Source organism: Mobula hypostoma, chromosome 3 (assembly GCF_963921235.1).
Source record: "Mobula hypostoma chromosome 3, sMobHyp1.1, whole genome shotgun sequence".
In the NCBI taxonomy this organism is placed as follows: Eukaryota; Metazoa; Chordata; class Chondrichthyes; order Myliobatiformes; family Myliobatidae; genus Mobula; species Mobula hypostoma.
The window spans coordinates 209,609,131-209,622,520 of NC_086099.1; the positions used below are offsets into that span (position 1 = coordinate 209,609,131).

At 42.8% G+C, this 13,390-nt stretch overlaps 1 protein-coding gene across 1 annotated transcript in view; it reads left to right on the forward strand.

Moving 5' to 3' along the window:
• LOC134344511 (protein canopy homolog 1-like) overlaps positions 1-13,390 on the forward strand; it is a 90,456-nt gene that overhangs the window by 50,241 nt on the left and 26,825 nt on the right. Inside the window, exon 2 of the mRNA XM_063044431.1 lies at positions 7,288-7,403. Coding sequence (XP_062900501.1) covers positions 7,288-7,403 — 116 coding nt within the window. The remainder of the gene's footprint in view (positions 1-7,287; positions 7,404-13,390) is intronic.

Genomic DNA, 13,390 nt, shown 5'->3' on the forward strand with positions numbered 1-13,390 from the left:
TACGGGGCCCAAAACTGTTGACAGTACTCCAAGTGCGGCCCGACTAGTGTCCATAACGGCTCAGCATTATTTTCTTGCTTTTACACGCTATGCCCTTTGAAATAAATTCCAACATTGCGTTTTCCACCTTTACCACAGACTCAACCTGGAAATGAACCTACTGGGAGTTTTGCATGAGGACTCCTAGGTCCCTCTGCACCTCTGATGTGTGAACCTTCTCCCCATTTAGATAATAGTCCTCACTATTCCTTTTACCAAAATGCATTATCATACATTTCCCAACACTGTATTCTATTTGCTACTTCTGTGCTCATTCTTCCAATTTGTCTAAGATGTGCTGCAATCACATTGCTTCCTCAGCACTACCTACCCCTCCAGCTATGTTTTGTATCTTCTGCAAACTTTGCCATAAAGCCATCAATTCCATTATCCAAATCACTGACAAACAATGTGAAATGCAGTGGTCCCAATACTGACCCCTAAGGAACACCACTAGTCACGGGCAGCCAACCAGAAAAGGCCTCTTTTATTCCCACTTGCTGCCTCCTGTCTGTCAGACATTCCATTCTCCATGCCAGTATCTTTCCTGTAACACCATAGGATTTTATCTTGTTAAATAGCCTCATGTGTGGCACCTTATCAAATGCCTTCTGAAAATCCAAGTAAATGACATCCACTGCCTCTCCTTTGTCCACCCTGCTTGTTACTTCCTCAAAGAACTCCAACAGATCTGTCAGGCAAGATTTCCCTTTAAAGAAACCATGCTGACTTTGACTTATTTTGTTATTAGTCTCCAAGTACCTCAAAACCTCATCCTTAATGGACTCCATCACTTTCCCAACCACTGAGGTTAAGCTAACTGGCCTATAATTTCCTTTCCTGTTGCAATTGCATTGCTTCCTCAACACTACCTAACCCTCTACCCATCTTTGTATTATCTGCAAATTTTGCCACAAAGCCATCAATTCCATTATCTATATCATTGACAAACAATGTGATAAATATTCCATTTCTTGATGATTGACTTAACTGTATTCCAAGGGATATTCAGTGACTTGGAAATTTTCTTGTATCCATCTCCTGACTTGTGCTTTTCAGTAACCTTTTGGTGGAGTTGTTTCAACTGTTCTTTTGTCTTTGTGGTGTAGTTTTTGCCAGGACACAAACTCACCAGCAGTTGGGCCTTCCGGATACAAGTGTATTTTTTTTTTAAACTGCAATCAATTGAAATGCCTTGACTGCACACAGATCTCCTTTTAATTATGTGACTTCTAAAACCAGTTGGCTACACCAGTGATCATTTGGTGTGTCATATTAAAGGGGGTGAATACCTGTACAATCAATTATTGTGTTTTTATATTTGTAATTTAAATCACTTTGTAAAGATCTGTTTTCACTTTGACACTAAATCCACTGATTCAATGTTGTGAAAACTTCTGAGGGGGTGAATACTTTTTAGAGGCACTGTATAAGTAAATAGCAATAAATAACAAGCATGAAATAACAACACAAGGTGCTTAAATGAGTGCAGCTATCCCCTTTTGTTCAAGAGCCTGATGGTTGAGGGTAGTAATTGGTCTTGTGCCCAGTGGTGCGAGTCCTGAGGCACCAGTACCTTCTACATGATGGCAACAGTGAGAAAAGAGGATGGCCTGGGTGGTGAGGTCCTTTGACGGATGCTGCTTTTCTATGGCAACAGTTCATGTAGATGTGCTCAATGGTTGGGAGGCTTTTACCCTTGATGTACTGGGATTTTCTGCTCTAAGGCATTGGTGTTTCCATACCAGGCCATAATACAGCCAGTCAGCACACTGTACACCACACAGCTATAGAAGTTTGCCAAGGTTTGTGATGGCATGCTGAATCTCCACAGACTCCTGAGGAAGTAGAGGTGCTGCCATGCTTCCTTTGTAATAATATTCAAATGATGCATCCAGGATAGGTCCTCTGAGATGGTGACACTTAGGAATTTAAAGTAACTGACTTTCTCCACCTCTGATCCTCTGATTACTGGCTCATGGATCTTTTGGTTTCCCTCTCCTGAAGTCTACAATCAGTTCCTTGGTCTTTTTGATGAGGTGGTTGTTATTACACCACTCAGATAAGTTTTCAATATCCCTCGCGTATGCTGATTCATCACCTCCTTTGATAGAGCTCTCAACAATTGTGTCATCAGCAAACTTGTATATGGTGTTGGAGCTGTACTTAGACCCATGCTCTACTCACTTTATACCTATGACTGTGTGGCTAAGTGCACATCCCTGTGTTGCTCCTGTGCTGATAGATTGTAGAGGAGATGTTTTTGCTAATCTGAACTGCCTGGGATCTAAAAGTGAGGAAATCCAGGATCCAATTGCACAAGTGGGTATTGAGGCCCGGGTCTTGGAGTTTACTGACTAGTTTTGAGTAGATGATGGTGTTAAATGCTGAGCTGTCATTGATTTAAAAAAAAAAAAAAAAATTCTGATGTATGCATCTTTACTGCCTAGATGTTCTAGGATTGTGTGAAGAGCCAACGAGACAGCATCTTCTGTAGATCTGTTGTTTGGGTAGGCAAATTGGAGTGGATCCAAGTCACCATTCAGACAGGACCTGATGTGCTTCAACACCAGTCTCTCAAAATACTTTATCACTGTGGATATAAGGGCAACTGGGTGATTGTTATTTAGACATGTTACCACACTCGTCTTGGGCACTAGTACAATTGAAACCTGCTTGAAGCAGGTGGGCACCATACACTTATTTTCTCTCACATTCTCAATTGAGTCTGTCCTTATCACTATTATATCTGCAGACAATTCTATTTCTTTGATTCTACACTATATTCATAGCAAAATTGTCAATTTGGTTGGGTTGGTTCATAAGACATTTTTTTGCCCTCTTTGTACATCTCCCAGATGCACTCTAGAGGGCACCATACAGTTTATATCTTGAGGAATCACTGGTGCAAGTTGAGGACGGGATTTCTTGACTTCAGTAATTAATATTTTTACAAAGACTAGAAGCTAGTAATGTTTTTTACAATGGTTTGTTGAAAGCTGTTTCTCTTTAAACTTAAACTCAAAACAAGATGTATAGAGTGGTTTAATTCCATCTAAAGTAGTTACATATAATAAGCCATTAACTATTTTAGAGCTTGATTTGTGCTTTTGTCTTCAATGACCAAAAAGACTTGATTAGCTCTTTATCCATTTGTGTTGTAGTAAAAAGACAGATCCATAAAATTTAATGACACTAATGTTGGCAGAATCTCATGGTGATAAGTAAGTGTACAGGAGTGAAATAGATAGGCCAGTTAAGTGGTATCACAACAACCTTGCTCTCAGTGTCAGCAGGACTAAGGGACTGATTGTGGACTTCTGGAAGGGGAATTTGGAAAACCTCACAGCAATCCTCATTGAGAGGTCACTGGTGGAAAGGGTGGGCAGCTTCAAGTTCCAGAGCAGCAACATGTCAGAGGATGTCCTGGGCCCAACACATTGATACAATCATGATGAAGGCATACTGTACTTCATTAGAAGTTTGAGGTATTGTGGTATGTCACCAAAGATGTATTGTGGAGAGCATTTTGACTGATTGCATCATGGTCTGGTGTGGAGGCACCAATGCTTAGGGTCATGGAGGCTTCAGAGGATTGTAGACTACCAGCTCCACATGGGTGCAAGCTTCCTAACCGTCAAGGACACCTTCAAAGTGTGATGCATCAAGAAGGTGGCATCCATAATTAAGAACCCTCACCATTAGGGACATGTCTTCTTCTCATTAGGGACATGCCTGAAGTCCTACACTCAATATTTTATGAACAACTTCTTCCCCTCTAATATCAGATTTCTGAATGGCCCATGAACACTGCTATTCCTGTTTTGCACTATTTATTTATTATGTTGTAACTTGTATTTATTATTTCCTCTGCCTACACTCTACTGCTACAACAGAACAACAAATTTCGTGACTGATTTCAGTGACAGTAGACCTTCTGATATTGGTGAATAAGAATTGCATGAAGCATTGCTCCAAAAAAAACTAGCAGAGATTAAGTTGATTTAAAAGTTTGAAATTATCATTTAATGCATCTATGATTGCAGCCATCGGGAAAGTGCAACTTCCTTTCCAAGCAAAAACCATGCCAGTGGCTAATATGCACCAGTACTTTCAATGCTAATCGAACTTAGTGTGCCAGCTCCTCTTACTCAGCAGAAGTAGCAGACTTCTGAATGACATGAAATATAATTAACGCTATAGCACTGGGATTTATATCTGTTGGTATAGATCTATTCACATTTTAACCTCCAGGTCGCTTAATATAGAAAAAATGGATTGAATTGGGGGTTTGTTGCTTATATAACTCAATTAAAGCAGCTCAGGTTCAGTATGATATGGAGGCAAAGATAACAAAAGCAAACAGTTACAGCCAGTAAAATCTCTCTACAATTCAGTGTTATTTCTGGTTTGAAAGTGAAAATATTCATGGATTTTCAGATTCTGTGAATTAGATTTTTTGATATTTTCTCCATTTTTGTATTTCCAAAGACTGTTAAGATCAAATGTGAAACAAAAAAACTCAGCATCTTGGACAGTAACTTTATTTCCAGTACTTCTGTTAGAGCATGATAACAAGCCCTTCCAGCCCAATATATTCTCACTGGCAATTACACCCATGTGACCAATTAACCTATGAACCCCCAAGTCTTTGGAATGTGGGAGGAAACTGGAGCACCCAGAAGAAACCCATGCATTGTGGAGAGGATGTACCAACTCCGTGCAGTCAGCTGTTGAATTGAATCCAGATCACTGTCACTGTAATAGTCATAGTCATACTTTATTGATCCCAGGGGGACATTGGTTTTTGTTACAGTTGCACCATAAATAATAAATAGTCATAGAACCATAAATAGTTAAATAGTAATATGTAAATTATGAAATAAGTCCAGGACCAGCCTATCGGCACAGGGTGTCTGACCCTCCAAGGGAGGAGTTGTAAAGTTTGATGGCCACAGGCAGGAATGACTTCCTGTGACACTCTGTGCTGCATCTTGGAGGAATGAGTCTCTGGCTGAATGTACTCCTGTGCCCAACGAGTACATTATGTAGTGGATGGGAGACATTGACCAAGATGGCATGCAACTTAGACAGCATCCTCTTTTCAGACACCACCGTGAGAGAGTCCAGTTCCATCCCCACAACATCACTGGCCTTACGAATAAGTTTGTTGATTCTGTTGGTGCCTGCTGCCCCAGCAAACATGATAGCACTGGCCACCACAGACTTGTAGAACATCCTCAGCATTGTCCAGCAGATGTTAAAGGACCTCAGTCTCCTCAGGAAGTAGAGACGGCTCTGACCCTTCTTGTAGACAGCCTCAGTGTTCTTTGACCAGTCCAGTTTATTGACAATTCGAATCCCCAGGTATTTGTAATCCTCCACCATGTCCACACTGACCCCCTGGATGGAAACAGGGGTCACTGGTACCTTAGCTCTCCTCAGGTCTACCACCAGCTCCTTAGTCTTTTTCACATTAAGCTGCAGATAATTCTGCTCACACCATGTGACAAAGTTTCCTACAGTAGCCCTGTACTCAACCTCATCTCCCTTGCTGATGCATCGAACTATGGCAGAGTCATCCGAAAACTTCTGAAGATGACAAGACTCTATGCAGTAGTTGAAGTCCGAGGTGTAAGTGGTGAAGAGAAAGGGAGACAAGACAGTCCCCTGTGGAGCCCCAGTGCTGCTGATCACTCTGTCGGACACACAGTGCTGTAAGCACATGTACTGTGGTCTGCCAGTCAGGTAATCAAGAATCCATGACACCAGGGGAGCATCCACCTGCATCGCTGTCAGCTTCTCCCCCAGCAGAGCAGGGTGGATGGTGTTGAACGCACTGGAGAAGTCAAAAAACATGACCCTCACAGTGCTCGCTGGCTTGTCCAGGTGAGCGTAGACACAGTTCAGCAGGTAGACGATGGCATCCTCAACTCCTAGTCGGGGCTGGTAGGCGAACTGGAGGGGATCTAAGTGTGGCCTGACATAGGCCGGAGCAGCTCCAGAACAAGTCTCTCCAGGGTCTTCATGATGTGGGAGGTCAATGCCAGTCTGTAGTCATTGAGGCCGCTGGGGCGCGGCATCTTCGGCACAGGGACGAGGCAGGACGTCTTCCACAGCACAGGAACCCTCCAGGCTCAGGTTGAATACATGGTGAAGTACTCCACATAGCTGAGGGGTACAAGCTTTGAGCACCCTGGTACTGACACCATCCGGTCCTGCAGCCTTGCTTGGGTTGAGACGTTTCAGCTGTCTTCTCACCTGTTCAGCCGTGAAGCCCACCGTGGTGGTTTTGTGTGGGGGAGGGGTATAGTCATGAGAGCAGGTTGGGGGACTGTGAGGAGGGGTAGGAGGGGAGAGTGGAACATGTGTTGACTGGGGGCCGACAACAGATGGCTCATGTGGGGGATGGGCAGGGGTCACAATGTCAAATCTGTTAAAGAACAGGTTAAGTTTGTTGGCCCTGTCCACACTGCCCTCAGCTCCTCTGTTGCTAGTTTGCCGGAACCCAGTGATGGTCCTCATCCCGCTCCAGACCTCTCTCATGTTGTTCTGCTGGAGTTTCCACTCAAGCTTCCTCCTGTACCTGCCTTTAGCCTCCCTGATCCTGGCTTTCAGGTCCCTCTGTATTGCCCTCAGCTCCTCCCTGTTTCTATCTATAAACACCCTCTTTTTAGCGTTCAGGATGTCCTTAATGTCCTTTGTCACCCATGGCTTGTTATTTGAATAACAAAGGACAGTTCTTGTCGGAACAGCATTACGCTAACCACTACGCTACAGGTCTGTGGAAAGAGAAACATTAAACCGTAGAATGAGTTATTTTGCATATAAATAAAAATCTTTCCAACCTTTGAAATATTTTTTTCTTCAGAAGAACAGTAAAATTTAGAGATGTGAAGTAAGTTCAGTGGAATAAAGTTTTTTTTTCTTGTTTTATTTTCAACACCCTTGTGTATCACCCAGGTACTCATTTCATGATCTGCACAATTCTGATTTTTTTCCTGATTTAGTAGTGTTAAGCCTTGCAAATAAATTATGGAGTGCATCATTGAACTCTTTCTGAAGAAATATATTAGCTATGTTGCTGAGATATTGCTCTTGTTTTTTGTATTAAATGATGAACTGTGTTTTGTTCATAATTGGGGATTCCAAAAACAGATCTATTCTGAATGTACTTCAAAACTCATTTTGTCTTTAAATATAAACTTTATGTATACTTATTTTGACTTGAATTGCTTTTCTTTTAAGTTTGCAGGGCATTAGTAGATGAAATAGACTGGGCAGTTAAGAAAGTAGATCCAAAAAAGACAATTCAAGTGGGATCTTTTCGAATTAGTCCTGATGGCTCTCAAAAACCAAATGAGGTATGTATATTGTTTATTATGCATAATTTATAGCCATTTATCCAAACAGCAGTGGTCCACAAATTTGGTAACCTTAATCACATAGGATAATAGAATATGAATTAACTTTATCCTTGGGAAATGGACATTTTTGGTGATGTGTGGAGTGGACTTGAATATGTGAAGAATATAAAACATTCAAAGTACCTTAAATAAGAGAGAAATCCCAAATTTACCCTTCCAATACAACATTTACAACTCTTCAATTTAATAGAATTATAATGGACAATTAAAATTACATTCTCTATTGGTGAACTTCATATTCTTCTTAGACTTCTTTAATCTCTACATTTATTATGAATATTTAACATTTTATGGCAGTTCACTAAATGTACGTTGGTTGTTTGGGTTTTGCTTATGTGTATTTCTTATAAATTTTATGGTTTTTTTTTTGTTTCCCTGTAAATGCCTGCAAGAAAATGAATCTCAAGGTCATATATAGTGACATGTATCTACTTTGGTAATAAATTTACTTTGAATTTGACTAAAAGGTTAATTCAAAGTTGCATCAATTTCCACCTGCAAAACAACTGCTTTTTTTTCGGAATAAAGTATATCAGTAAAGGTAGGAAATTGGAAAAATGGTCAAAGGCTGATGTGGATTTGAAATCCTACCCAGTGTCTAATCAAGTGTTATGATCTGTATAACCAAAGATAAAATATTCTGAAATATCATACATGGCATAAGAAGAAAAGGAAACACTTAAGTAGCATTAACCTTCTGCCTGTAGGTAATGTCTCAGCCATAGTAAGAAATACTTGTAAATTTTAGAATGTGTTGTTACTTAAGGAAGCTTTCAAAGAGAGATGATTTAGATACAAAGTAGAGAAAAGAAAGATATCTGAAAGTAGAGCCTACTCGGTGATCTAAAGATAGACCTGAAATGAGATAGAGAAAGGGGATTTAAGAAAATTGTAAGATTAATTTAATGCAATAGAAATCTAATCTAATTTGAACATGAAAGTCACAGAACATAACTTGGAAGAAAACATTAATGAAAGTAGATTACTGACCATAAAAAAGAATGCAAGTATTCTGTAAATGTTTAAGTTGTAATGAAAAGTGTAATTAAAGGAAGATAAGGCTGTCCAACAAAGAGATTTGGTGTGCAATGAGTACTTTGTATCTGTCTTCACTGGGTAGGGGTGGGGTATAATGTCTTGGTACACAATAGGGAATAAAATAAAATTAAAGGGGAATGAGATTAGTTAGATAACTCTTTCAAAGAATTGTGACACACACTTTTTGTTCTAAATGATTCATCCCAATTATTTTTCAGAATGGTGTAAAAGTTCCTTTCCTCCTCTAATTTGTTAGCTACATACCCCCTGGCTTGAAGCAGTTCCATACCTGGATTAATGTCTTTTGGTTTAATGCTCATTGTGTACTTGACACGTAACCAAAGCAAATAATTATTAAAATGCTATTCTTTGAATTATTATTGCTCTGTCTACTACTTATGGTGTCTTGACCAGTATTCTTTCCTTAATCAAAAGAAAATTCAATTAGGCACAATGGCTATTCATTTTGGATTGTTTTCCCTGGATGGTTGGCTCAACAAAACGTTTGCTTCAGCAAATTAAGGTAAGTATGTAGAGGGAAAAACATCTAATGTTTCATCTTGATGATGTGAAGAGTGGTCATCAGCATTAATGTGTTTTCACCACAGGTGCTGCTGTCTGATTTGCTGAATATTTCATTTTTATATCAGATTTCTACCATCTGTATTACTTTAATTATGTAATAAAAGTTATGTTTTCTTTCTCTACACGCACTAGATGCTATCAAAACTGGCAGACTTCCAGTTCCTAGTACTTGATAAACTACCTTCTGCAACTACTGTGGAGGTTTGATTTAACGGAGAATTTGCTGGGCCATTTGGAGGACATTTTAATAGTCAGCCACATTTTCATGGATGAGGTACAGATGACAGTTTAATGAGGCCTGGATCCCAGAGCCAGTTATGAGTTAACTTGCTGGTCTCAAATCATCTTTTCTGATTGTATTTTGTTTATGGAAATAGATCAGACAGTTTGCTTTCAGCCAGTTATGGTAGGATTTCAACTCCAAAGTTTGACTTCAGCTTTATTAGCAATGTGTTGCTATAGATGATGTTAATGAACTACATATATCAGACATCTGTGTTGAGCAAGATATATGAGTTAATAATTGTTAATTGTTAGCAGCAGGAGGTGCCTTAAAACCCATCAGAGTTAATGTGGGTTTAAAATTGGATTTGATGCTTGGCAGATAAAAGTATTTTGAGTCCTGGAAATCCATGGTGACTTCGAAATGCCTACTGTTTTGAAAAACTGAGGGCTCCTATAGAGCCTAATCGGTTTGTATTTGGCTCTGCAGAGGTTTATATGGACAGTAGCTTTTGATTAAGTGCTTTTCTATCTTATTCCCCAGTTGAAATGCAGTATATTTTAAATAATACACAGTAATTTTCTGTTAAAGATGGCACTGGTAACTGGCGACTTTGCGCATGCTCTCCCGAGCAAACTGCCCTCTCCACTATCCTATACCCGAGAAACCCTTCTAAACCTCCAAATTAGCAAGATAAAGATAAACAACACCCTGGTGAAGCTACTGACCGAGCTGGAGACCACCACACCAGAACTGCTTCTTAAACTCCGGACCACACCTGGACCTGACCAACGTTCCCGGAGACCCACGGTCTGCTACCGTGCCGGAGCGCTTGGAGACACGGCCCATTCCGACCAGCACCTCTCCGGAGCAGACGACCACACAGAAGTGATGGCGGAGACCCCAAGGTGCCCCAGACGCTTCCCCGGAGCGACCACCGTAAAGCCCCATTGGTGGCCATCCACAGTTGCCGGAAGTGAGGCCTCCGCCACCAACCTTGAAAATCGAGCATGAGGCTCGGCTGGAGCGGAGGCCTCTGCAACCGTGACTCGGCTTAAGGAAGGAGCCCAGCCATTCGGGATTAAGTGTTGGCCTCGGGGCCCAACCCAATCGACAGCCCGGGCCCCCGGCAGCTGAAAGTGGCAGCGGAGCCTCCCCCGTTACTCAGCCCGACCTGGAGCGCACGACAATGCGACCGGGCGATCGATTCTGGTGGGACGCGTCCACCAACATCAAAGAGCTGGCAACAACACACTACATCGATAGAAACCTGGAAAGATGCACTACTTACTGAGGAAGCGTGGGAAAAGAGCTGGGCTGCTGGTCAGATTGAAGCTGAGGGGCTTCAGGGTCCCTTTGCCCACCATCCTACTAGCTAATGTGCAAGTCATAGAGAACAAGGTGGATGATCTCAAAGGGAGATGCAGAACTGCTGTGTATTCTGTTTCACCGAGACCTGGCTCTCCCCTGCCACCCCCGACTGTGCCATCCGACCAGAGGGATTTTCGATCCATCGGATGGACCGCATGGTGTCATCGGGCAAGACGAGGGGAGGTGCTGTCTGCCTACTGATCAACACTGGATGGTGCTCGGACACAGTGGCACTGACAAGCTCCTGCAGCCCGGACCTGGAACACCTGTTGGTGAAGTGTTGTCCCTACTATCTCCTACGGGAATTCACCTCAGTCATACTGACAGTGGTCTACATTCCTCCCCAGGGAGACGTGGAGTGTGCTCTGAACATACTGTATGCCAGCATCAGTGAACTTGAGACCAGGTATCCGGAGGCTTTGCTCATTACAGCCGGGGACTTTAACCAGGCCAACCTCAGAAAGGCACTGCCAGAGTTATACCAACATGTCTCCTGCCCCACTAGAGGCCCGAATATACTTGACCACTTTTACACAGCAGTCAAGGATGCCTAGCGTTCCGTCCCATGACCTCACTTCGGAAAATTGGACCATCAGGCCGCACTCCTCCTCTGGGCTTACAAACAGAAACTGAAGCGGGAGGTCACGGTGTCAAAAGTAGTGTCACGTTGGATGGAGGAAACGGATGAGGTCCTCCGTGACTGCTTTGAATTGGTGGACTGGTTAGTATTCAAGGACTCGGCAGCTACCCTCGATGAGTATGCCTCAGCTGTCACAGACTTTTTTTGGAAATGCACGGAGGACTGTGTGTCTCACAAGACGATCCAGGTATTCCCTAACCGGAAACCTTGGATGAATTATGAGATCAAGTCCCTTTTAAAGGCTAGAGCTGCGGCTTTTAGGTCCGGGGATACCAGTTGCTACACGGAATCGAGGCGTGAACTCCGGAAAGCCATTAAGGGCACCAAGAGGCAATATCGAGCCAAGTTGGAAGCTCAGGCTAACCAAAGGGATGCCAGTAGACTATGGCAGGGTCTAAATGAGATCACTGGGCGCAAAGAAAAGACTGGGAATATCAATAACTGTAGCGCTTCTCTTCCTGACGAACTTAATGAATCTTGCGTAGAACACGAACAGAAGAGCATCCCGCTCCCTCCGGATCAACTGGACCTGGTGGCATCGAGATTCATCGTCACCGAGGAGGACATTAGAAGGGCGTTCCTGAAGATAAATCCAAGGAAGGCGACGGGCCCAGATGGCGTCCCGGGACGGGTTCTCCGGGCTTATGCAAGCGAGCTAGCTGGAGTGTTTGCTGACGTCTTCAACTGCTCCTTGGTTCAGTCTAAGATCCCCTCGTGTTTTAATAAGGCAACGATAATCCCAGTGCCGAAGAACAGCAAGGTGGCATGCCTGAATGACTATCGACCTGTGGCTCTGACATCAATTGCTATGAAGTGCTTTGAGAGATTGGTTATGGCACAAATCAACCACAGCCTACCGGTCAACCTCGACGCTTTGCAATTCGCCTACCAGAGCAACAGGTCGACGGCAGATGCCATCTCTCTGGCCCTACATTCCTCCTTAGAACACCTGGAGAATAGAGACGCATACGTAAGGCTCCTTTTCATTGACTACAGCTCTGCCTTTAATACCATCATTCCAAATAAACTGATTCCTAAGCTCTGGAACCTGGGCTTTAGCACTCAGATCTGCAGCTGGATCCTCAACTTCCTCACAGACAGGACCCAGGCTGTAAAACTAGGGGACAAGCTCTCCTCTACAATCACTCTTAGCACCAGTGCCCCACAAGGCTGTGTACTCAGCCCCCTGCTGTACTCACTGTACACCCATGATTGTGTAGCCAAGTTTCCATCAAGCTCAATATACAGGTTTCCCCCGCCATCTAAAGGTAGAGCGTTCCTATGAAACAGTTCGTAAGCCGAAATGTCGTAAAGCAAAAAAGCAATTACCATTTATTTATATGGGGAAAATTTTGTGAGCGCTCGCAGATCATAAAACACATAAAACCTAAAATAACAGTAACATACAGTAAAAGCAGGAATGATATGATAAATACACAGCCTATATAAAGTAGAATTATTTGTCTGCACAGATCTCCGTAGCGAAAATCTCACGCAAACGCTCTCGGCAGAAAGTCTCACGCAAGCGCTGTTGGCATAAACGCGCTCTCCAGTAACCTTTAAACTATGAAGCTGCCAAATCTACCGAATAACAAGTAAAAATACATAGCCGATATAAAGTAGAAATAATGTATGTACAGTGTAGTATCACTTACTGGAATTGGGAAAACAGCGCCAAGCACACTGATGATGGTGTGTTAGACTGAGTCGTCGCAGGTTGGGGTGGTGCAGTGGCCCCCACCCTCCAGGCCGCTGACCGATACATTGCCGCGAAGAACGCAGCAGTAACCAGGAGGCACACAGCATATCTTTAAGAAAAAAGCCGAAATAAACAAGCTAATTAATTAGGTGCTGCCTAGCACGTTATTGATGTGCTGTGTGCCTCCTGGCTACCACTGCATTCTCAGCGAATCGGTACAGTATCTGTCCGAGGCCTGGGGGTTGGGGTGGTGGGACATGGGGGTGTCATTTCATCGTCTGTTTCCATTAGAGCAGGCAGCTCATCTTCTGCTATGAGTGCCCGCCTCGATGTCGAAGGTCGAGATTCGTCGTCTGCTGTGGCTGATG